The 27,225-nt window shown below is 34.6% G+C and overlaps 1 protein-coding gene across 3 annotated transcripts in view; it reads right to left on the bottom strand.

The window, feature by feature from the left end:
- The window catches only part of EXOC2 (exocyst complex component 2), a 249,277-nt gene that overhangs the window by 84,231 nt on the left and 137,821 nt on the right, over positions 1–27,225 (bottom strand). For all 3 annotated transcript variants that reach the window (XM_037844489.1, XM_037844490.1, XM_037844491.1), the window contains 7 exons: positions 24,187–24,308; positions 22,961–23,022; positions 18,159–18,239; positions 17,605–17,664; positions 16,911–16,972; positions 15,296–15,362; positions 4,542–4,658 (listed from right to left, as the gene is read on the bottom strand). In XM_037844489.1, coding sequence (XP_037700417.1) covers positions 4,542–4,658; positions 15,296–15,362; positions 16,911–16,972; positions 17,605–17,664; positions 18,159–18,239; positions 22,961–23,022; positions 24,187–24,308 — 571 coding nt within the window. The remainder of the gene's footprint in view (positions 1–4,541; positions 4,659–15,295; positions 15,363–16,910; positions 16,973–17,604; positions 17,665–18,158; positions 18,240–22,960; positions 23,023–24,186; positions 24,309–27,225) is intronic.

Raw genomic sequence — 27,225 nt, 5'->3', positions numbered from 1 at the left:
GCCTGTGGAGAATGAAGGGGTATTCGCCTAACCCACCTCCATGGTTGCTAACATGACCACAGACATAGGGGACTGGTGGTTTGATGGGTTGAGCCCTCTACTATAAGTTTTACCCTTGGGAAGACGGTTGCTGCAAAGGAGAGGCTAGGCCTCCCTATATTTGTGCCTAAGAGTCTCCTCCTGAATGCCTCTTTGTTGCTCAGATGTGGCCCTCTCTCTCTGGCTAAGCCAACTTGAAAGGTGAAATCACTGCCCTCCCCCCTACGTGGGATCAGACACCCAGGGGAGTGAATCTCCCTGGCAACGTAGAATATGACTCCCGGGGAGGAATGTAGACCCGGCATCGTGGGACGGAGAACATCTTCTTGACCAAAAGGGGGATGTGAAAGGAAATGAAATAAGCTTCAGTGGCAGAGAGATTCCAAAACGAGCCGAGAGGTCACTCTGGAGGGCACTCTTATGCACACTTTAGACAACCCTTTTTAGGTTCTAAAGAATTGGGGTAGCTGGTGGTGGATACCTGAAACTATCAAACTACAACCCAGAACCCATGAATCTCGAAGACAGTTGTATAAAAATGTAGCTTATGAGGGGTGACAATGGGATTGGGAAAGCCATAAGGACCACACTCCACTTTGTCTAGTTTATGGATGGATGAGTAGAAAAACAGGGGAAGGAAACAGACAGACAAAGGTACCCAGTGTTCTTTTTTACTTCAATTGCTCTTTTTCACTCTAATTATTATTCTTGTTATTTTTGTGTGTGTGCTAATGAAGGTGTCAGGGATTGATTTAGGTGATGAATGTACAACTATGTAATGGTACTGTAAACAATCGAAAGTACGATTTGTTTTGTATGACTGCGTGGTATGTGAATATATCTCAATAAAATGATGATTAAAAAAAAAATAATCAAGTTAACCACCTCACATCACATTTACTAAGTTCTCCTTGCTAGCGCCAATCTTCCACTCAGTGGGGACAGTCTCATGTTTGACTACAGAGTGTATGTGACTCTGGTCACCTGCACAGAATGATCTGAGGGGCAAAGGAAAGAACTTCACTGCCAGTGTTGCCTCCACTGATGTTTGAGACTACACCATTTCAGACTAAGTTGAAAATTTTCCTTTACTTAACAAAAACCAAAAAGGATTTCTGGAAATGAAAACAATTGAAATAAAATCCCAATGGATAGTCAACAAGATTAGATGCAACTGAAGAAACAGTGAAAGAGAAGAGAGAGCTGAAGAAATTATTCCCAATCAGCAAAAAAAAAATTTAGAAACATTGAGAGTAGTGAGAAGGTCTACCATATATCCAACAGGAGATCCTGAAGGAGAGAAAAGAATGAATAGGAAAGAAGAAATGTTTGAAGAAATAATTGTTGAGGATTTTCCAGAATTATTAAAAGGCGTCAATCAGAGTCAGGGAAAAAAAGGTGAAAAAAAAAAAAATGTACCAAGTGTACAGTGAAACTACAGAATATTAAAGACAAAGAGACGATCCAAACAGTAGCCAGAAAGAAATGACAAAAAGACTTTAATACACCTGTCTTAATAATTGACTAATCAAGGAAAGGTGCACACACACACACACACACACACACACACACACACCTAAGTATCAATATGGAAGACTGAACAACATAGTTCACAAACTTGACCTAACAGACATATTTGAAAGGTGGTATTCAAAACTTAAGGACATGATCTTTTCAAACGATGTAGAATATTTAAGAAAACTACATATCATCTTAAACATGATATTCTCTGACCTCAGAAAAATTGTTAGAAATTTCTCTCAAAAGATATTGAAAACTTTTGTGCCTCAAAGGGCTTTGTCACAAAAGTGAGAAGACAACCTACTCAATGGGAGAAATTATGTGGACACCACATATCCGATAAGGGATAACATCCAGAGTATATAAAGAAATCCTACAGCTCGACAACAAAAAAGACAAACAACCCAATTAAAAAACAGGCAAAGGTCTTCAATAGACATTTCTCCAAAGAGAATATACAAATGGCTAAAAAGCACATGAAAAGATGCTCAAAATCACTAGCTATTAGGGAAATGCAAATCAAAACCACAATGAGATACAATTTTATACTCACTAGAATGGCTATTTCTAAAAAAAAAAAAAAACAGAAAATAACAAGAGTTGGAGAGGATGCAGAGAAATAAGAAAACTCATTCATTGCTGGTGAATGTCAAACGGTGCAGCTGCTGTGGAAGACAGTTTGGCAGTTCTTCAGGAAGCTGAATATAGAATTAACATATGATCCAGCAATCTTGCTACTAGGTATTTATCCAGAAGAACTGAAAGCAAGGACTCTAATATAATTGCACACCAATATTCATAGTGGCATTACTCACAATTGCCAAAAGATGCAAATAATTGAAGTCTCCATCAACTGATGAACAGAGAACAATATGTGGCATATACATATGATGGAACATTATTCAGCTCTAAGAAGGAATGAAGTCCTAATGCATGCAACAACATGGATGAACCTCAAGGGCATTATGTTGTGTGAAATAAGCCAGACACAAAAAGACAAATCTTGTATGATCTCACTAATATGAACTATCATAAGCAAAATCAGAGAGTTAGAATCTAGAATATAGGTTACCAGAGGATAGACTGGGGTCAGAGAAAGGGAGTTGATGCTTAATTTGTACAGAATTTCTATTTCGCTTGATTGCAAAGGTTTGGAAATGGATGGTGGTGATGCTAACACATTATTGTGAGTGTAATTAACAGCAATGAATTATATAGATGAACGTGGTTAAAAGGGGAAATGTAGGTTGTATAAGTTACTGGAAGAAAAATTAAAAGATAAAACGTAGGACTCTATAACACAATGAATCTGACTGAAAATGATGGACTACAGTTAACAGAAGTATCAGAATGTTCTTTCACTAATTAAAACAAATGTACGACACTAATACAAGGTGTTTATAATAGAGTGGTATATGGAAAAATATACCTAATATAAACTATGGACTATAGTTAATAGTACTATCTTAATCTTTCATCAGTTGTAACAAAGATAACTATTGCTAAAAAAAAAAAAAGTACAATTATTAAAAAGTGCTATCATGAATTGTAACAAATGTTGCACACCAATGCAAAGTGTTGGTGGTGAGACAGTTTATGGGAATCCTGTATTTCATGCATGATTGTTCTGTAAACCCACAGCTTCTCTAACAAAAAATTTAAAAAAAACAAAACCCTTTTTTATGCCAATATCATTCTACCTCTTACTGCTATAACTTGGGCAATAGATAGTTCCTACTTATTACTTTGCAAAAAATGAGAGAAAACCAAACTTACTGCTTTTCTTATATACAATTCCAAACCACTTCATCTATTTTCAAAGTGATAAAGAAATTTTCTCAAACTATATTAGTATCATTATTGTTACAACAACAAAGTAACCACTTTCTGCAAACACTAACTTTCTACTGAAAGAGACCCTTGCAATTCTCAACACAAAAATTTCTGAAAATAAACTAGACGTTTGGCCCTCAAGCCTTAAGTCACAACATTTCTCATCAGGATGATTAATCTTTACGAAAAGGCAGGAAAACAACAGAGCCGCCCACTTGACATTTCCATTCTTTGAAAAAAAATCCCAATCTAGTTCACGAACTAGAACCACCATTTGTAAAAACTTTGCAATCAATCAAGAGTATACTTTGATTATAAGATTAACAAGATCATTATCATTCTTATTCCTTGCATTGAGAAAACTGTACTGACATTAAAAAGTGGTTCTAGCAAAATTTTACTCAGAAATCTGATAAACCTTTGCCCAGGAACCAACCCACCTTTCACAACAAGGTTACTTCATTTTTTCCTCTTCTGCTTACTTGAAAAAAATATAAGCAATAAAGTATAACTCTTTTTGAAAAGCACACTCCATTGATTTATACAGGATTTCTTGCTATTTCCATGGATTGGAGAGCAGGGAACCTGTGTTTTTTCAGGTAAGATATTAAATATCCTGCAAATGCTATAAGCTGTGTATATGTGTGAGAGTGCATACATGCTGAGGAAATAAAGCAAGGGTGTCACTGTGGTCATACAGAAAGGGAGGGATGAAAGAGGGGAGTGAAAACACAGATAAAACAGGTGAAGGGAGTTTGCCGCTGGTTGTAACTGAAACCTTTAATCTAAAAGGAGGTGCATTTGAGATGATTTGTAAAGATTTGGGTTTGATGCCTTTCCCTCCTTATTTTCTTCAGAACAGCTAAAGGGCAGGGAGGGACTAAAGAAGCTCTAATCTTAAGAAAACTTCGCTGTAGAGAAAAGAGAGTATTAAGTTAATGATTCAAGGTGAGTTATGAGAAGGAAGGGAATCATTCAGAGGTAGTTTGGGCAAGGTGGGGGGAGGAAGGGTGGTTATGGCGGACAGAAAAGTACAGGGAACAATTATAGGGAAGCAAAAGAAAGAGGGTGCTGAAAAAACAGTTTGGAAACAAAGCTGGTAAAACAATCAACATGTCCATTTAGCATTAATTCATTACTTTATTTACCTGCGTTATTTTTTCAATTCCCTGGAAGCTGTGCTTTTCAAACTGTTCTGCTATATTTAGGAAGGTGTGGCATTCCAGATAGCAGCAATTACTCAGGACTATCAAAAGTCGCTGTTCCTAAAAGGAAAATAAATTTGTACATTTATGGTAGCAAACTGAGAATATAACAGATAACACTCATCACTTACGAAGTTCATTATCTCTCGCTGTTTAATATTAATATTTAATTTTTTGATTAATTGGTACTTCTTTCCCAATATTAATGGAGAGACATAATACAATTCTACAATTCTAATTGCTCGTTACTACATAATACACTAAAGAGTCAATGTTCCCTCTGAAATTTAACAGCTGTATGGAAAACTAGATTGATAAAGCACAGTTAACTAGAAAAGTAGGCTCAGCTGTTCTTATGCTACTTTATTGCTTATTCTACATAATACTTTGTGCACATTAGGTCTACATATACAGATTTTTAAAAATAACAGAAATGTAGAAACTATTATGACAGTCTGTAAGTTTTTCATAACTTGAAAGAGAATTATAATGCCGTGTATCTATATGATAGACTCCTTAGTCCTTTAAAGGTTTTTTTTTTTAAAAATAAGAATAGGCTCCCTTTTATGGGGAATAAGGAGTGACAGAAGTCAAGTGATTCCAACAAAAGTAAAGTATTCAACATCAGTGACAGAGAACACAGGTTTTCTCCTACATTCTCTAAGCCAGTGTCTATCTGCTTAAAATAATGTCTTACCAAAATAACCAGACCCAAATGCTTATGAATAAAATAGCCTCTTGTAGTTCAGAAGAAAAATTTTGGTAGACAAAATTCTAAGAATGGAGTTTGTGACTACTACTCTGATTCACCTAGAGGATTTTTTCATATGCTTTAAAGGGTGAAAGCATTCTCTGAAATAATTATGACTAATTTAGTGCCTTCGTTGGAGATTCCTTAACTATGGCAAAAATCACATTCCAGGAAAAGTTCTCACTCATATTTTGTTTACTGTTTCTGTAAATAATTAGAATAAATAAAATAAAATAAATTTAATATAATAAATGTGGAAGTCAATTCTTGTTCTTTCAGGTGCATGGACCAAACACGAACCATTTACAGTCTTTGAATTAAATTGCCAAACATATCTTAGATTTCCCAATCATTTCAATTAGCTCAATCAAATTTAAAGTAACTTTCTATATTTCTGTATTTAAAGTGTTCCCACCCCTTTATTTCTGGCAGACTGTAGCTACATATTGCCTGTTTTTCTCAGCACTATAATTGAAAAGGCCAAGGAATTACTAAGGTACCTTCAAACAAGTGAAGGGTGGTTAATGGACCAGAATTAATCGATGACTGTGAAACGGAGCACAAAACAAGGTTAAGAAGGATTATATTATACATAATATTGCTTTTCCACATTCGGTGAATAAATGGCAAGTGAGAACCACAAAGCAGAAAAGGAGCACTAAAAACTGTATATATTCTTGAGCTGGTGAAGGAGAGGACATATTCCCTTATTGCCCTCAAGCCTGGTGTTAACATTGAATAGTACAGGCAAAGCAGATGGAATAAAATAAAGATAACGTCCCCATAGACATGCGAAACATCCTACGAACCTCAAAAAACTCAGCAAGTTTCTCAGAGTAATATCATTTCTCCATTACCATATCTTAAAAATTTTTATAGAAAGGTTGTAGGTTTTATGGAAAACTTATATAGAAAACAGAGTTCCATATACACACCTCACACACGCAGTTCTCTTTATTATTAACACTTTGCATTAGTATGGTACCTTTGCTACAAGGGAGGAACAATATTATTATAATTACACTATTAACTATGATTCATAATTTATATTAGGGTACACCGTATTGTACAGTTCTATGATATTTAAAATTTTTAATTCTAGTAACATACACAACCAAAAATTCCTCATTTTAACTACTTTAAAATATATAGTTCAGTGGTGGTAATTAAATTTGCAATAGTGTGCTACTATCATTACCATCTACCAACAAAACTTTTCCATTTTACCAAAGATAAACTACTCATTAAGCATTAGCTTCTCATTCCCTACCCAACCCAGTCCCTGGTAACCTGCATTCTATTGTCTGACTCTATGAATCTGTATATTCTAACTATTTCATATTAGTAAGAAACACAATATTTGTTCCTTTGTGTCTTGCTTATTTCTTACAGCATGATGTCTTCAAGGAACATCCAAGATGTCAAAGGAATCAGAATTTCAATCCTTTCTATGGCTAAATAATATGCCATAATATGTATATACCACATTTTGTTTATCCATTCATCTGTGAATGGACACTTGGGTTGCATTCATCTTTCAGCAATTGTGAATAATGCTGCTACAATCATCACTGTGCAGACATCTGTTCGAGTTCCTGCTTTCAATTCTTTTAGTTATATATTAGAAGTACAATTGCCAGACCAATATAGTAATTTTATATTTAAACTTTTTTAGTTTAACTGGTTTCCACAGTGGATGCACCATTGTAGATATCTACCAACAATAAAGAAGTGTTCCCATTTCTCCACATCCTCTTCAACATGTGTAATTTTCTGTTTTTTAATAGTAGCCATTTTAGTGGGAGTGAAATGGGATATCACTGGGGTTTTGATATGCATTTCCTTAATGGCTAAGGATGTTGAACATCCGTACATGTGCTTTTTGGTAACTGGTATACCTTCTTTGGAGAAATGTCTATTTACGTCTTTTGCCCATTTAAAAATTGGACTGTATTTCTTTGTAGTTGAGTTGTAAGAGTTCTTTACATATTCTGGATATTAAATCCTTATCAGATACATGGTTTCCAAATATTTTCTCCCATTTTGTAGGCTGTCCTTTTATTTTCATAATACACAAAGTTTTAAATTTTGATGAGGTCTCATTTATCTATTTTTTGTTTTGTGCTTATGCTTTGGGTGTAAAGTCCAAGAAACCATTGCCTAACCAAGGTCCTAAAGATGCTTCCCTATGTTTTCTTCTAGGAGATTTATAATTTTGGTTCTCATATTTAGGTCTCTGATTAATTCTGAGTCAATTACTGTAATATGGTGTGGGGTAGGGATCCACCTTCATTCTTTTGCCTATGGTTATCCACTTTTCCCAAGACCATTTGTTGAAGACACTATTTTCTTTCCCCATTGAGTGGGCTTCACATGCTTGTCAAAAATGATTTAGCCTCAGATAAGCAGGATTATTTCTGAAATCTCCATTTGATTCCATTGGTCTATATGTCTGTCCCCATGCCAGTACCATACTGTTTTGATTACTGTAGCTTTAAAGTAAGGAAGTATGAATCTTCCAACTTCATTCTTTTTCAAGACGACTTCATTCTTTTTCAAGACGACTGTCTGAATATTCAGTCCCTTACCCTTTTTCATTTCTGCAAAGAAGGCTGTTGGAATTTTGATTAGAACTGCACTGAATATGTAAATCGATTTGAGTAGAACTGACATCTGAACAACTGTGTTACAAATTATAGAAAGTGTAATGTGTGCATCGAACCAACATGAACCACAGGCAGTGGAAGTTTCGGTAATAGTTAACAGATCACTTGTACCTCCACCAGGGGTTAGGCTCCATCCTCCCCTCAAACCCCACGAACGTGCTGGTGAAACTAAGATAAGGAAGTCTTGTGATCGTTCTAAGGAATTAGCCCTTCCTTGAGACCTGCAGCAAAGCACTTCCACTCCTGGACAAATTGCCATAAATACTGGCCCAGGTCTCAGGAAAGGTTGGAAGTCTCACCCAGGAGGGAACGCTCTGCCTGGGACCTTATGCCAACTGGGACTCGGATCGGCTGAAGATCGGGACTTCCCCAGCCAGTAGTATCAGATGGGGAGGCTTCCCCTGGTTTGTTGAGTTTTTCTTTTCCTTTCTGTTGTCTGTTGGACAGACACTTTACTTTCAACTATTGTACCATTAATTATAAATGTTTGTAGTCTAGTAACTCAATACATTTTCTTCTGTAAAGTTATACTATATCAGTGTGTGTCTCTTCCTTCTTCCCACAACTCACTTCACACAACATTTAGTCTTTCAACCCATGAACACAGAATGTTTCCCCATTTATTTAGAACTTCCTGGATTTCTTTCAGCAATGTTTTGTAGTTTTCCAAGTATAAGTCCTTTACATCTTTGGTTAGATTTATTCCTAGATACTTGATTCTTTTAGTTGCTCTTGTAAATGGAATTTTTCTCTTAAGTTCCTCTTCAAATTGTTCATTACCAGCATACAGACATTATTTTTTGCATGTTTATCTTGCACCCACCACTTTGTTGAATTCATTTATTAGCTCTAGTAGCTTCACTGTGGAGTTTTCAAGATTCTCTCTCTATAGCAGCATGACATCTTCAAATGGGGAAAATTGTACTTATTCTTTTCCAATTTGGATGCCTTTTATTTCTCTTTCTTACCTAATTCCTCTGGTTAGAACTTCCAGTACAATTATGAATAACAGTGGTGACAGTAGGCATCCTTGTCTTGTTCCCTGATTTTAAAGGGAAATTTTTCAGCCTCTCATCACTGAGTATGATGTTAGCCATGGGTTTTTCACATATGCCCTTTAACATGTTAAGGGTTATTTGTTCTATTCCTAATTTTCTAAGGTATTTTATTAAAAAGGGGTGCTGGATTTTGTCAAATGCCTGTTCTGTATCAACTGAGATGAACATGTGTTTTCTTTGCTTCCTTCTATTAATGTGGTATATTACATCAACTGATTTGCTTATGTTGAACCTCACTTGCATACCTAGGATAAATTCCACTTGATCATGGTGTATAATTCTTTTAATGTGCTGTTGGATTTTGTTTCATAGTATTTTGCTGAGGATTTTTGCATCTACACTCACAAGGCGTATTAGTCTGTATTTTTCTTTTCTAGTGGTGTCTTTATCTGGCTTTGGTATTAGGGTGATGTTGGTCTCATAGAATAAGCTAGGTAGCATTCCCTGATCTTCAATTTTTTTGGAAGAGTTTGAGTAGGACTGGAATGTTTGGTGACATTTATCAGTGAAGCCATCTGGTCCTGGGCTATTTTTGTCGAGGTTTTTGATTAATGATTCAATCTCCTTACTTGTTATTGGTCTGTTGAAATCTTCTATTTTGTCTGGAAACGGTATAGGTAGTTTGTGTGTTTCTAGGAATTTATCCATTTTCTCTGGTTTATGTAATTTGTTGGTGTACATTTGTTCAAAGTATCCTCTTACAATCCCTTTTACTCTATAGGGTTGGTAGTAATGCACCCCCTCCATTTCTGTTTTCAGTTATTTGTGTCTTTTCTTTTTCCATTGTCAGTCTAGCTAAAAGTTTGTTGATTTTATCAGTCTTTTCAAAGAACCAACTTTTGGTTTTGTTGAGTCTCTATTGTTTTTCCATTCTCTATTTTATTGATCACACTACTCTTTTTTTCCTTTCTTCTGCTCACTTGGGTTTAGTTTGTTCTTTTTCTTGATCCTCCAGTTCTAAGGTTAGATCTCTGAGTTGAGATTTTTTTTAATCATATTTTTAAATTGTAGAACATAACATATATACATAAAAGTGACAACTTTCCAAATGCAATTTAACAAGTAGTTAGCAAATTTCAAAGAATATTATAGGTTACAATTTCACAATTTCAGTGATTTCCTTATTACGAAATATAACATATATACAAAAAGGTAGTATCTTTCAAAGTATGATTTAATTAGTAGATATACAGGAAATTTCCAAAGTTATTATGAGTTATAGTACCATAGTTTCAAGCATTTCCTTATTGTGAAATCTAACATATATACAAAAAGGCATAGCTTTCAAATTACAATTTAACAAGTAGCTATATAACAAATTTCAAAGGATGCTATGGGTTACAGTTCCACCATTTCAATTTTTTCCTTCTAGCTATTCTAATACCCTAGCAACCAAGGAAAAGAAAATTATATAAAGATTCAGTATTCATAATCCTTTGTTAAGTTCCATCTTGTCTGCTGCTACCCTTGAGCTATAAATTTCCCTCTCAGCCCAGCCTTTCCTGTATCTCATTAGTATTGGTGTGTTTTGTTCATTTGCCTCAAAACATTTCCTAATTTCTTTCCTAAATTTTTAACATACTGTTTAATATCCTCATATTTGTGAACAGTCCATTTCCTTCACTGCTATTGATTTCTATTTTCATGCATGGTATATTTTTTCCCATTGTTTCACTTTCAACCTACTTGTGTCTTTACATTTAAGGTGACTCTCTTGTAAACAATGTATCTTTGGGTCATGCTATTTTATCTGTTGTGCCCAATTCTGCCTTTTCAGGGGAAAATTTAATCCATTTACATTTAAAGTAACTACCAATAATGCAGGACTTTCTTCTAACATCTTGATATTTGAACTTTTAAAGTTCTTTATCTTTCTTTGTCCCTTAATTTTTCCATTAATGCCTACTTTCATTATTTATTTGATTTTTTTGTAGTGTACCATTTTCTTTCTAAAAATGTTTTTCAGAGATTTCCTTTGTAGTTACCAAGGGGCTTAAATTTAACATGCTAAATCCTACTGAACTTCAATAGCATGCACATACACTGTTCCTATACCCCTCTATCCCACCTTTTTGTTAAATTTACACAAAGGTTACAAAGTAACAAAACAAACCATTTACAACAATGTTACAAAGTATATCTTTATATGTTCTTATGTCCAAAACCACAGATTTATGGTTTTTCATTTGCATTTTAGAACCTGCAAAAGTAAAAAGTGGAGTTACATACCAAAAAATATAATACAATGGTACTGTCATTTATTATTACCTCTATAATTACCCCTACTGGGGGGCTTTATTTCTTTATGCCACTTTGATCCATGGTCTAGTGTCCTTTCCTTTCATTCTGAAGAAACCACTTTAACATTGCTTGTAGGGCAAGCTTAATGGGTGGGATGAACTCCCTTGTCTTTTGTTTATGTGGGAGTATCTTAATCCCTTCACATTTTTTTTTTCCCCTCCATCATTTTTGAAAGCGAGTCATGCTGGACATAAAATTCTTGGTTGGTAATTTTTTTTTTTTTAACACTTTAAATATTTCACCCCATTTTGAGTTCATTGTGTTTGGGGTTCATTGGGCTTCATGAATGTGCATATTACTGTCTTTCATTAAATTTGAGCAGTTTTCTTCCATTATTTCTTTGAATATTTCTTCTGCATCTTTCTCTCTTTCTTTTCTTCCCAGAATCCCATAATGCACATATTGGTAAACCTGATGGTATTCCACAGGTTTGTGAGGCACTGTTGACATTTTGTCATTCTTTTTTCTTTCTTCTCCTCAGCCTAAATCATTTCAATTACTTCAAGTTCACTTATTCTTTCTTCTGCCAGCTCCAATCTGTTGTTGAAATCCTACAAGGAGTTTTGCATTTCAGGTATCAATATCTTCAATTCCAGTATTTCTGTTTGGTTTGTTTTTAAATTTTCTAGCTCTTTATTGAGATTCTCAGATTGTACATTCATTGATTTCCTGATTTCTTTCTCTGTGTTTTCTTATTCTTAGTACGTGCATTTTTTTCCTCATATCTGATCAGTTCAGAGAAATAAAAAGTGGGAAGACCAACTGTTCTAGTTAGCTAATGCTGCAGAATGCAAAACACCAGAGATGGATAGGCTTTTATAAAACGGGGGTTTATTTCGCTACACAGTTACAGTCTTAAGGACACAAAGCATCCAAGGTAACACCCCAGCAATTGGGTACCTTCACCGGAGGATGGCCAATGGCCTCCGGAAAACCTCTGTTAGCTAGGAAGGCAGCCGGTGTCTGCTCCAAAGCTCTGGCCTAAAAACGGCTTTCTCCCAGGACGTCCCTCTCTAGCAAGCTTGCTCCTCTTCAAAACATCACTCCCAGCTGCACTCCGTGAGTTCCCTCTCTCTGAGTCAGCTCATTTATATGGCTCCACCGATCATGGCCCACCCTGAATGGGAGGGGCCACGCCTCCATGGGAACATCTCATCAGAATCATTACCCACAGCTGCGTGGGGCACATTCCAAGCAAATCCCTGCCCCACAAGACCACAAAGATAATGGCATTTGGGGGACACAATACATTCAAACTGGCACACCAACTGAACAACATAATCAAATTCTTAAAGTTATACATGTAATCAAAAGCTTAACTACATAGATGGCTATGTATATCTGACAATAACAACACAACCCAACAAATGTTGCACTTACAGATTAAGGAATATGGTTTTATGTATTATTTCAATTATTCCTCATGGCCACTCTGTAACATAGGCATTACTTTCACAATCTTATCCAGGAGAAAACTCAGGCTTGGACACCTTCAGTGATGTATGCAAGGTCCTAGTAAGGGGCAGACTAGCAGCAAATCAATGTCTTCTTACTTCAAATCTAGACCAGTCACTTCTGTCTGAAAATCTAGACGTCATAAGTGCTTCCCTTCTGGGTAACAGAAAAAGAATCTAGGAAGACCTTAATAATCTAAAAAGACAGGCCAAACCCAACAAGATAGCATAAAATGGGAAAAACATAAGGAACTGAATTTGGTGCCCAAGGACCAGTCTTTGGAGAGCAAGATGGGACAAGTCAGGTTTTGTTGCTAGCAGGAGTGAGGGTGAATGACTTGGGGTTTAGCTGTAGGAGCTCGATGTGAGCCGATGGAGAGAGGGCTGGGGTACCCACCTGGTCACCTCACAGCAGTTGCAGTTCCTCTAGAGTCCTGTGCTCCCTTTCACAGACTGTGTTAAGAGGGAAAGGAGCAGGCTCAGAGAAGAGCCACCTCCCAGGTGAAGGAATGAAGAGCATATAGGGGAAGCCTAAAGGATTTCAGATATTCACTAGGAGAAGAGAACATCAAAGCATATATAGGAGCTATTGACAAAAACTTGAAAGGTTCTTATATAGAAAAAAAATCCATGGGACTGCACAACACAAACACTGAACCTTAAAGGTAAACCATGGACTAGAGTTGATAGCACAATTATAAAAATGTGCTTTCATCAACTGTAACAAATGTACTATACAAATGCAAGGTGTTAATAGTAGTGTACAAGTAGATGGGAACCCTGTATTTTATGCATTTCAGTGAATCCACATCTTCTCTAATCAAATGCTTTCATCAGTTGTAACAAATGTACCACACTTATACAATGTTTTAATAGGAGTGCGTAAGTAAATGGGAACCCTGTATTTTATGCATGATTTTTTTGGTAAAACCACCGCTTCTCTAATTTAAAAAAAAAAGGAAAGAAAAATAAATAAGGCTTGTTCTGAAAGACTAAAAAGAACAAAACAAAACAAAACAAAAACAAAAAACTTAGTCTACCAATTAGCTGGCAAAGTCTTTCGCAACTTAAAATGATCATCAAGCCTGCATCCTCCCCTAGACTCTTTTTCTCTGTGTTCACAGGTTATAGTTTAAACTTACCACACTTACTGTACTTCCTCAGCTCTGACTCCCTGTCCTATCCAGTGCGATCAGCTTCCCATCTCAGCTCTCTCTACGGATGAATTCTCCTGAGACTACTTAACACCACCAAAGACTGTTCCCAGTGTTTACTGTACCCAACCTAATCTTCCCTCCATCTCTGGTGCTGTCAGACATTCCTTACTTTAAACACTCTTTCCCATCTGATTCAGGAACACTGCTCTATCTGGATTTCCTTCTATCTTCCTGATAATTCATTTTCAGGATCCTTCCAGGCTCTCTGCTTCTGGACACTCCTTAAATACTGGTAGCCCAATTTTTATATATTTGGCCCTCACCTTTCTCTACCACCATTTTTCCTGTATTCTCATGCATCCCTAGGACTTGTATTTTCTACATGTTACTTATTCACAACTCTGTATGGAGATTTCTTTCCTGAGTTCCAGACAAGTAAATCTAATCAACCACTAGATACTGCTACCTGAACATCACACATTCAACACATCTGGTCTCAAACTGAATTTTTAATCTTTCTTTAAAACCTGTCTTCTTCCTGAATTCTATCTCAGTGAATGATATCACTATCCACTAAGTCATTCACCTAATAAAACCAAGAATACTTTTTAAAAAATCACTTTGATTTCTGACATATTTTACATAAACAAACTTCCTTATTTGGAAATTCATACTTATAATAATTGTGGAAATGACATAGGGTAGAAAATTCAAGTTATGTATTTTCTTGATACATGTGCGTGCATACACAACCTTCAGGTTCATGACAAATCAGAGGGTTATTTTCTTTAAGATAGCTAGAGGTTGGATTTCAACAGCTGAATTTATACACATGATAAATTATGTGTATGAATGCGTCTTGCAAACGTGTATGTTTTTTTTTAAAATATGTATATAAATGAAATATGGCTTGGTTTTGTTTTTGAGTTGTGTGTTCAAATAAAAAATCACAACAGAGGAAAGCAGAGCTGGTAGGGAAATGAGAGGTGCAGTGTGCAGTTATCCTGCCCCATGCCTCTCGCCCAACCCACTGTGGTGGTAATCAAGCTCCAGGGACCAGCAGGGCTCCTCAGAACTACTTAGGTTGCAACTTTAGCTAAAAAGTGTTCATTGTGGAATACATGTAGAACTACAATTTTACTAAAATTTTCATAAAGCATCAACATAGTAGTATGCTAGAGCAGTAAAGCAGTGAAATTCAAAACAATTTAGATTGATTTATGAAATAGTCATTGCATAGTTTACATTATATAGTATTACTTTCTATGTATCATCTTAATTACTTATCAATTATTTATCATCTTACTTACAGAAGTCAAACTGAAGTCTTCATGGATACTTCCAAACAAATCAGGAGAAGAAACATCCATGGACAGACTGAATATAAAAGCAATTAAGAAAACAATTACAATTAAGCATTGGAACAAAAATTGCAATGAACCATGTGTAAATTTGACTTTAAATTCTTTTGATCAAAAATCACATACGTTCTTATGTTTTCTATACTTAATTAGTAACTCAAAGAAAGCATTTATGGACTATTTAATATGGACCACAAAACTTTTGTTTTTGGATTCTCCTAATACTATCTTAAGTAAATTTAAAAACAAATCACCAAGGGAGAAAAACGTCATGTAATTTAAATTGCCTTCAGTGTAGGTGCAAATAATTGCAATTATTTTGCCTATGAGAATCTCCAAGGAACTTTTTCCAGCTTATTTTTACCACTTACAGGTGAGTTGAGGAGTTGAGTTAGGATATTAGTTGATAACCCACAAGTGCCCAAAAATATAAAAATGGATTAATCCGATTTATATAAAATCCACTGATTAATTTATAGACTTAACACAATTGTGGTGCACATCTCTATGGGATTTCTTTTCTTTAAGCCTGACCAAACAATTTTAGAATTCATACAGAAGACTAAATAGATCAAAATACCAACAAATACTTTAAAACAGAGGCACAATAAAAGGATCCTCATCCAGACAACATTCAAACATAAACTAACAAAAATTAAAATAGCTCAAACTGATACAAAATATATATAAATGAATCAAGAAGAAGATAAAATCCAGAAATACATCACACTATATATTAGAAGTCAATATATAGTATGACTTCTGTTTAAAACAGAAACTGTAAAAATAATAAGGGAGGAAAGACATTTAGTTGACAATATCAGGAAACAGATTACCAACCTAAATTCCTGGTGGATTAAAGAGGCAAAGATACAAAATCAAATCAAAGAAAAACTAGAAGAATTAAATATTTATTAGGTCTCTAGAGAGGTGATAATACTGAGAAGCAAAAATCAATACTAGGAAATAGGCAAACATGGAAAAATTCTTAAATCATCAATTAAAAAATTAAGAGACACTTAATTCAGTATTATCTGAATATAAATCTTAGGTACACAAAAGTTACATGTGCCAAGTAACTAGATTTTTTAATAGATTTTTTTAAAAATTCTATAGAGCAGTATTATAAAGGAATTATCACATGGATTTATAAATCTTAAGAGTTAAGAAATGGACTCTGGAGCACAAATAGCTTGATGCAGATTTAACTCTAATAACGTAATTTATCTTTACAAGAGTATTGGTAAAATCCTCTAATGCTAGAGTTGAAAAAGTAATCAACCAAGAGTTAAATATTCAATTATATACTCTATTAAATGTGTTCCTTTTGAATTAGTAAGCTAATCGCACGTTCAATTTTGCTAACGTGTTTACACTAAGGCTAAGATGAGTTCAGAAGGTAAAGAAATTATGGAAACAATATATAAAAATGTGACTTGAATATCTAAACAATCTGTCTCTCTTACTGGAAGTCCTAGGATATAAAATCATTAAATACATAACTTGTATCTGTATTTGTAATTCTCATAAATTCATCAATGAGACTAATTTCTCTTCTACTTACTGTGTAGTATCTATATCTGCATCAGGCTTGGTGCTCAATTGTTCCAGACAGTGTATAAAAACCTAAGTCAAAAATAAGTTTCAATGATATGAACTGTCAGATATTAATCTTGTTGGATACTAAAAATAATTTTACATAAATTAAAATGTAAATACATATTTTTTCCCTCATAAATGAGAGAAAATTATAAGCATTTTTTGATCTAGTTATTAAGTTCTTGAATATATTTTAGGATATCACCTTTTTCCTTTCTCTTATTCTGCCATTCACTTGCTCAACTTTGTTTATATGCTTACAATGCACTGGTCCCAATGGAAGAACTTTATACACTCTAGAAAGAATGGAAAAACTAATTTGATTTAATTTAATTCATGCTCAACACAAAAATATAAATAAAGTACCACAAGAACACACAAAAAAGGAGACTATAATGTAAATGAACTATCAGGTTATTGCTAAAATAAATTGGAATCAATCATACATTAAACTTTTTGTTACTCTCCTTAACCATAAACCACTGTATACTCAGACAAGATGAAAATACAATATATAGTATGTTATATATAATACATGTATTATTACAGGAATATCATGTATGTATTATACATTATATATTTTAAATGTGGGAGCGGTTGACTAATAATTTACATTATTTCATGCTTACTGTGCATTAACTACTTCTTTTAAATATTACCTGCATGATATTGATGCTTAGCTGGCAAACCTCCTCCTGTGCTTTAGGCTGTTGAAAGACCTATGACAGAAATTTGATTAAAATTTTTAGACTTTGCTAAGAAAACAAAACTTTTTGTTTATAAAGTTAGATGTAAAAAGTTAAGACACAGGCAAAGGGTTCAATACGGGTAACCTTACTCTGAAGAGACATAAAATTGAAGGTTGGCCTAAAGGTAGTTTTCCTACTCTTTGGTACTTGGCCTTGAGAAGATACTGACTTACTAAGCTGATTACAATATCTGAGTCAATCACTTCTTTCATATACAAAGTGTTACCACTGCAAATACTCTACCTAGGACTCATACACCTAACTTTTTAATTTTCATCAGTCTGTCTTAGAACACACAAATCAACAGGCTGATGTAGTTACACACACACACACATACACACAAAAAGCAAAGCAGTAGGAGAGAAAAGCTCTTGTGCTGAAATGACTCAAAAATTTACAATGGGGATTCCAAGGGGTTTCTTGGAACATTCTGAAATAGAGATTGAGTTGAACAGAAAACTTACACTGGCTTCTCCAGGCTTGCATTCTAGAACACCTTTCAGAGACTGCAGAGAATGTATGATGCACTGTTCAAACTGACACGGCTGGAGGAAAAAACAACATCTTAAAATGGAAAAAACAGCGTTCCTTTAGTAAGACATGGCTAACAGAAACAAATATTCTAAATTTTCCAGATTTATGGAGAGGAACAGAGACATATAATCTGGCAAATAATCTCCTGGTTGTTTAGACGTGATGTGGCATGTGTTTTGCACCTAATGTTTAAAAATAGGTGAATCTTGGGACTCTAAAGTACATCTAACTCAACTAGAATAGAAGTCAGGTATAAGTAAAATTTGCTTCCAAATTCAACTCCTCTGACAGGCAAATGACAAGACAAGGAAACTATAATAATGAGATTATATTTTAAGAGCCACTTTCAAGGTATATTCTGGGATGAGTCCAATCTCCTAGATCTCTGGTATTGTTCAACAAAATTTAATAATAATAGTAACAATCTAGAGAAAGAACAAAATCTTTAATTCAATAAAGTCACCATGGTCAATTCTCTGGATGCATTAAGTCAGAAAATGAACCTGAAGCAAATGGCATTTCGAGACCAGCTCAGCTGGTCTTAGCACCTAGCACCTGGCTCCTAACTGCAGTTAAGGTTTTGCTTTGTGACACACACTGGGTGCTCTGGGTGTGCTCTGGGTGATGAGGATATTAGAGTGAACAAGAGGCAGAGTTCTCGCTGAGCTTCATCCTAGTAACAGTAAACAAAATGGTTGTAAGAAAAAAGAGCACATAAATAAAATAAGCACAAACCAGAATAAGTGTAACAAAGAAAATAAGTGGGAACCTAGAGAAAAATGGTGATGGAGGGGGATGTGCTCTAAATAGGATGGCAAGGCGGGCCTCCTTGAGACAGTGAGTGATGTTTAAGCTGAGACTGAAGGACAAGCAAGGGCAGGAGGACACCGAGGGAGGGAGCATGGGAGAGAGCTGTGGTGGAACAGTCTGACATCCTGGGAGGGCACGGGAGCCATGGAAGGCTCAAAGTGCAACAAACCAGTTCTATGCAGAAAATCTGAAGGGAGAACTTCTCAACATACACTTTGATTTTTAAAGGGTTTAGAAAAAAATTGAACAGAATAAAGTGACAATAAAAATAAATAAGACGACAGTATTTTCTTATAAAAAAGAACGGAGAAGTAATGAGAGCTAAAAAAGTGCCATAGCTTTACTGTCAGTCTATTACTGCACTTTAAGACCACCAGAGGGCACCAAGAGAAATACTTTGAAAGCAGAAATTAAAAAAAAAAAAAAAACGGAATATAGGATAAAATACCAACTGTACAGAGTATTTTAAAGAGTTAAATGTTTGTTACATTACAGACCTTATCTATCTGCCTCGGAAGGTAAGAAAATTCAAGATATTAAAATCATAAGAGGAAGAATGGCTAAGTCTACAATCCAACTGTTAAAATTAGTTGTTGATGTTCATGGGGAGTTATTTAGATTTCTCATATTAAAATTTGAAATAGATTTTCTCATTCGCTTTTTATAACCATATTAATACAATAAATGGATATAGAATACTAGCAAGATCAATGAGTAGTTTCAGTTATCTGGAAGTAAGTGATAATCTAAAATATTTGCTATTCCTTTTCCAACAAGAAAGAAATAATACAATCTCTGTACATCATCAGTGAATCATTCAATTCAGCTGATATAAGAAATTATCACATATCATTCCAGTTCTTCTGAAAGAAGAAAATTCTCAGAATTATCCAAATTGAAAAAAGGCAGAAATCATTTTCAAGATGAGAAGAAAACAGGATGCTTTCAAATGAGCTGTTTCAGAGCAAATTAAAGTTCAAATTAAAGATAATACTTCAGCTGAAAGAACAGTCATAACGGGCAAACTTTAATTTCTTTATTTAACCTGATAAGAGTGTTTTCCTCTTAAGGTCACAAGGAAAGGAAAAAGTATTCTCATTTCAAATAAATGGGATTGGTACTGTAGAAATGGTTAAGAAAATATAAATATATATGTGATACGCTTTGATACAATTTGAGCCACTGTTCAAACTGTGATGGTTTTGCAGATGTTTATCAGGTTTAAATACTGAAATCTGGATCTAGATTTATGTTGAAAGCGTTGATTCACCTTTTCTCATAAGACAGGTCAATGCTGCATGCATAAACATCTTACCCACCTTCATCGAGTCTCTTGTGTTAGCATACTTCTTTAATAACATTTTCTAGAAAACTTATTGTTTCTAGACTCCAGATATTTTACCCCCCTTGAGTCATTCATTCACAAAGTACACTGGGGTTTAGTTCTTTCCTTCCTGAACATATATTTCTGTGGCTTGTGTGAATGTGAGATCTAATGTGAAATTAGTTATTTTGGGGTTACAATTTCTTACTATTATAGTTGAACTTTAAAAGTTAACTACAGACAAGTTTCTGTAGTAACCATTTCAAAGCATTTTCACAAAGGCTTATCTACTATAATCAGTCAAAATCTGTAACAAGATGTGACAGATAGTACATAAACGGACTACATATGCAGGAAGGACTAAAGTGAAAAAGGACATAAAGTCAGTATCTATTTTTTTTTTTTTTCAGTATCTATTTTAAAGCTGATTTTTATTGGAATTTGTCAGGTGGTTTGTTTTTGTTTTTGTTTTTAATGAAACAGATCCTTGTAAACAGATACTCTACTTTCTCAAATTGAACATACATATTTTTTCTTTTGCAGAAGATTGATATGAGGCAGGCGTGTATTATGAACCAAGAGTCAAGGTAATCTAGTGTGTATTTCATTTGGGGCAAGTTATTTAGTTTTTGGTTACAATGAACCCTTTTGGGCTCGTTTTTCACCTTTGTTTTGATAATTAAGTGGAATAGGGTTATATGAAAGAGCTTTGCAAATAGTAAGGTATGATATAAACATAAGGTTTTACTACTGTTACAGAGGGCTTTAGCTAATAGCATCTCCTTCATCTTAACCAATAACACTGTGACAAGTACTATGCTCCCTTCTTTACAAACAACTAGGGTCAAACAGACTTAGGGCCTTCTTTAAGATGGCACAGCTATTCTGTGGCAGAGCCAAGGACTGAGTAAATCCAGTACAGGACATTTTCCTCTATACCAGCACTGTCCAAAAGAAGTATACCACAAACACAAACACAAGCCACATGTACAATTTTAGATTTTCCAATTGTCCACATTTTAAAAACTAAGAACAGAAAATATCAAGTTTAGTGCAGTTTTTTAAAGCAGCCAAATATTAATTCAACATGAGCTCAATATTTAAAACTTGAGATATTTTACATTTTTTGTTGTTGCTATTAAAATAAACCTTTGAAATCTAGCATATATTTTCTATTAGCTACAATTCAAGTAGCTACTGTATTAGATAGTGCAGGCCTTCCCCATACTTTCTTCCTTTAAACATTGTGTGTGAGAGAGAATTAGCTATAGTATAGGTGACACACAAATACAAATAATCATGGCAAAAAGAATAAACTCAACAAGTTAAATGTATATTAAAAAGGTAAATCCTTTAAAAGAGAATTACAATAGACTTATTAGAAATAATAAATATTCCTAAATCATTTCAAGCATGATTTAATTCGCAAAAAATATGAAGTATGCATTATTTTCCTAAACCACATTATTATGTAAAGGGAGGTACAACTGTATATATTTATTTTATCTTAAGAATAGAGCTTTGAACTTTGGAGGAATAGAAGAAAAGACTTTCAACTAATCAAAAATTCCCCCATGCCCAAAGGAAGACTGTTGATGAGCAAAGAGATGCAAGGAAATGAAGAAAAATTACCTGGGACCATTACTTCTCAACAGCCTGACACATCACTACTTGGTAAATTTGGGCAAGTCAAACCATTTTACCATAATTATTTACTAAGGAAGAAACTGATAGCTGCTTACCCACAATTTAGTTTCTTCTTTTTCTTACTAAGGTAAGAAAGAGATTGTTGTGAGCAGCCATGTACTCTACTGAAAAACTACATTTTTTTCAGCCTCTGTTGCAGAGAGGAACAGGCATGTAACTAAATTCTGGTCAACGAGATGGAAGGAAAAATCAGCAAATGTAGCTTCTGGGAAAGTACTGGGACTTTTCTTCTGACAGGGATGAGATCATGATGGCTGGAACTGCAGTGTCTGTCTTGTGAGCCTGAGGCCTTCCTGAGTTAGGAGCAAGTGCTAAGGATCAGAGAGGAGACAGACACAAGGAGACCTGGGCACTGGTTACATGCCAGAAGTGCCACACCAATCCTGGCTGCTCTGTGTGAGGGAAAAAGTAGGTCCCCATGCAGTTAAAGTCACTGATGTTTTCCAGCAACTGCACACAAATCTTGATTACTATACCTGCCTTACAAGATTGCTGTGGGGATCCAGAGGCAGATGTGGAAACTTGATAAAAATCATGAAAACTAGTTTCAAAAGTATTTTGAAAACCTGGAAGTCCCATCTGAATAGACAATGGAGCTAGAATAAAGAAATATCACTCTAAACTTTTGGTTAATTTCAAAGTTTATGGTTAATATTAAGCAAAAATGACTCTGAGAAGGAAAGTTTTAAGAAGCTAAAATAAGCTATTTCCAGAAACTTTTTAGAGTTACAATGAAGAGAACATACGCTCCTCATTTAAAAGAGAGAGAGAAGGGGAGAGGGGGGGAGCAATGGCTTATTTTTAGGGAAAATTAATTAAAGTAACAAATCACTTAGTTTGAATAAAATATAAATAAATATATACTAATGATTGAAAAGAGTTTAAACTTACTAGAGAAGTCAGTCCTTCATTATCGACAATCCAGTCTTCTTTTTCAGCTAATCTCTTTATTTCTAAATGAAAAATGAGCACACAAGGACTTTTTATTATAGTTAGCTCACTGAACTTCACAGAGATAAAGTCTCAAAGGTTATAGCTTATAATTGTCCTATATATGTTTGTAAAAAATTGGTGAAAAGAAGGGATGTAATATAATTCTGGTAGACTCACAGATTTAAATGCATACTGTTTGCTGGATTTTTAAAATAAAACATTACTGTAAATAAAAACTTTCACTCATAGACCAATTAGGAGATTCTAGACTAGATTCAACAACAGCTTTAAACCAAGATTTATTATTTATTCAGCACTTCTGATAAAACTAAGAGTATAAAATAAGCCATGAAATATTTTCTTTCCTAACATTTTGATGAACCACTTGGAATCTGTTTTCATCTTATACATTCCTGATGACAGCAGTATCAGTCTCACCTGGCTAAAGAAGATCCACCTTTCCAAACCATCAGCATGGTGAGCTCCCTCAGACCGCTGTGGGGAGGAGGTGGTGGGATTAAGGGGCAATGCTCAGTTTCTCACTCTCCTTTGGTTTAGTTTACTGACCACCACTGAGCATCAATGTGGCCTTCCTACCTAAGAGGCCTGGTGGAGACACTAGCGACATGTGACATTTATAACAATGTTCCTGATTGTTGCTGAAAATATTTAATGCCCAAAAGGCTGAGCTGTAAAGCTAAAACTTGGCTGCTTTTCATGATTCGGTGTAGAAAATCCTGAAGATTCTAAAAAGTACAAAGAAAAGGGAATGACCTGCAATCTCTATTACCCAGAAAATGATTGTTAATAGTCTTTCTTCCAATTTTACACAACGTCTAAATTTTGTTTTAAAAATATACACATACATATTTTTTGCAAAACTGGGATAACACTTTATATCCTTTTTCTACTTAACATTTTATATTAACACTTTTCTTATATATGCAAATATTTTTCAAATTTACCCATTTTAATTTCTAGTCTTACATCTCCACTAAATTGATCTGAGAGACATCGGAAAAAAATTCTATTGAGCAGCTAGAAATAAGATGATCAAATTTCAGTGAATGTATCTATATTTCCACAAAAGTAACTTCTCTTGTTTTAAAGATCTAGGAAGACAAAGAGGGGGCATGTTCTGCTCACTGTTGCCAAGGAAGCGCCGCAGATTTTTCTCGGCATACCTTCCGCTGTGCGCTGCAGTGTGACCATCACACAGCGTTCGCGGAGATCCAGAATGAGGTCCTGGGTGGTCTGTAACACGTCATTAGGGATTTCGAGGGCAGTCAATGACTCGTAAGTGAGCCTGTGAAGCAGCAGAGTGGGGCCTTTGAAGCAGTTCCCTCCATTGTGTTGTGATCCTCCCTTTCATAAATGACTACCCCGGGTATAAATCATCATTCATGATGGAGCTAACAAGCTAAAACACACTGGAACAGTAAGACAGACCAGCATAGGGATTATAATGAAGAGCAATGGTGGATTAAACAATAAAAAAAGATATGGACAGTATGACATCCTGAGCAAACAAACAAAACAAAAATGAAGGTTTAAGAGTATAATTGCTATGTGATAATTAAAATAGAGGAGGCAAAGGAGTAATAAAAATAAAATTCCTTCTAACTACACAGGTAAATACAACTGCTAATGCTACTCTATTTTTTATTTCCAACTCCAACAGACTACCTACAGAATATAAAATGCGAATATATAAAAAGCAAGGATATATCAATAGCTTTTGACTCATATAGCCCAAATATGTAATTTGTGGCAAAAGCCACACAGAGTTGGGAGCAGAGAATACAGCAACATAGTTTTGTATAAGCTGTTGATGCTAGGATGGTATCAAATCAAATGAGGGTGTTATAGACTTAGAATGTTAAATTTAAGCCCCCATGGTGACCACAGAGAAAATACTGGTAAAAATATGCACAGAAGGAAATGAAAAAGGATTCTTAAGGATCACTATGAAAGATAAAGTAAATAAAAAACAGTAAGTACCAGATGAATTGAAGGACAAAAAAGGTATAAGACTTACAAAGACGAAAGAGCAAATTGGCAAACAAAGTCTGGCATCATCAGTAGTTACTTTAAATGTAAGTGGACTAAATTCCCCAGTCAAAAGACAGAGACTGACAAATGGATAAAAATGCATGGCTCAACTATATGCAGTTTACAAGAGACTCACCTTAAATTGAAAGACACAGGTAGGTTGAAAGTGAAAGGACAGGGAACAAATATTCTATATGAATAATAATCAAAAGAGAGTGGGTTTGGCTACACTAATATGAGACAAAATAGACTTTAAGACAAAAAACTGCTAAAAGGGACAAAGAAGGGCACTATATATTAATAAAGGGGTAATTCATCAAGAAGATAATGATTATAGACATATATGCACCTAACAGCAGAGCCCCAAAATATATCAAATAAACAATGAAAGATTTGAAGGGAGAAATAGACAGCTCTATATTAATAATAGGAGATGTCAGTATACCACTTTCAATAATGAACAGAGCATCCAGAAGAAAATCAATAAGGAAACAAAGACTTGAATGATACTATGAACCAACTATACCTAGTAGACATATACAGAACAATTCATCCAACAACAGCAGGGTATATATTCTTCTCAAGTGCACAGGGAACATTCTCTAGGACAGACCATATGTTAGACCACAAACTAAGTTGCAATAAATTTAAAAATATTGAAATCATACAATGTATCTGACTACAATGAATGAAGCTAAAAATGAATTAAAGAGGGAGAACTGGAAAATTCACAAATATGAGGGAATTTAACAATACACTCTTAAACAATTAAAGAATCAAATAAGAAATCACAAGGAAAATTAAGAAATATCTTGAGAAAAATGAAAACAAAAGCACAACATGCCAAAACTTATGAGATGCAGCAAGAGGCAGTGTTGAGAGGGAAATTTATAGCTCTAAATACATGCACTAAAAAAAGAAGACAGATATCAAATCAGTAACCTCACCTCACACCTAGTAGAACTAGGAAAAGAAGAGCAAACCAAACGTGAAGTGAGCAAAAAGAAGGAAATAATAAAGATGAGAATAGAGATAAATCAAATAGAGAACAGGAAAACAATAGTGAGAATTAACGAAACCAAAAGTTGGTTCTTTGAAAGGAACAATAAAATGAAAAACCGTTAGCTGGGTTAAGAAAAAAAAAAAAGGACACAAATGTACAGAGTTCCTATTTGGAATGATGGAAGTGTTTTGGTAATGGACAGTAGTGATGGTAGCAAAACATTGTGAACACAATTAAAAACACTAAAATATATATCTGAATGTGATTAAAAGGGGAAATGTTAAATTACATATATGATAACATAAGAAAAATTTAAAAAAGAATCCACTGGACTACACTACACAGTGAATGCTAAGTTAAACCATGGACTTTAATTAAAGTACAATTATAATAATGTGGTATCATCAATTGTAACAAATGTTCCACACCAAGGCAAAGTGTTGGTGGTAGGGTAGTGTATGGAAATCCTGTATTTTATGCATGATTGCTCTGTAAAACTATAATTTCTCTAAGAAAACAAATCAGAAATGAAAGGGGGGACATTCTACCAACTTTAAAGAAATAAAAAGGATTATAACTGGATACTATGAAAATTACAGGCCAACAAAGTAGACTCCTAGATGAAATGGACAAATTCCAAGAAACACACAAACTACCTAAAATGACTCAAAAAGAAACTGAAGATCTCAACAGAGCAATACCAAGAGATTGACTCACTAATCAAAAACCTCCCAACAAAGAAAATTCCAGGACCAGATGGCTTCACTGGTCAAGTCTACCAAACATTTCAAGGAGAATTAATACCAATTATTTTCAAACTCTTCCAAAAAACTGAAAAGAAAGAAAATTTCCTAATTCACTTATAAGATAAGCATCACCCTAAATCTAAAACTAAGTAGAGCTATCACAGATAGCTGTATTTAATCACCAGATACAGATTAAAAAAAAAAAAAAAACTTAACAAAATACTAGCAAACTGAATCCAGTTGTACATCAGAGGGACTGTACAACATGATCAAGTGGAATTTATCCCAACAATGCAAAAAGAAATTCAAACAATGTGAGCCACCATACTGAGAATGAAAAAAAAAAAAGAACACATGAAAATCTCAATTGATGCAGAAAAGGCATGTGATAAAACCCAGAATCCTTTCTTGATAAAAACACT

This window comes from Choloepus didactylus, chromosome 7, assembly GCF_015220235.1.
Source record: "Choloepus didactylus isolate mChoDid1 chromosome 7, mChoDid1.pri, whole genome shotgun sequence".
In the NCBI taxonomy this organism is placed as follows: domain Eukaryota; kingdom Metazoa; phylum Chordata; class Mammalia; order Pilosa; family Megalonychidae; genus Choloepus; species Choloepus didactylus.
Note: the sequence above shows the minus strand (reverse complement) of the source record. Positions and strands in the feature narration are given on the sequence as shown.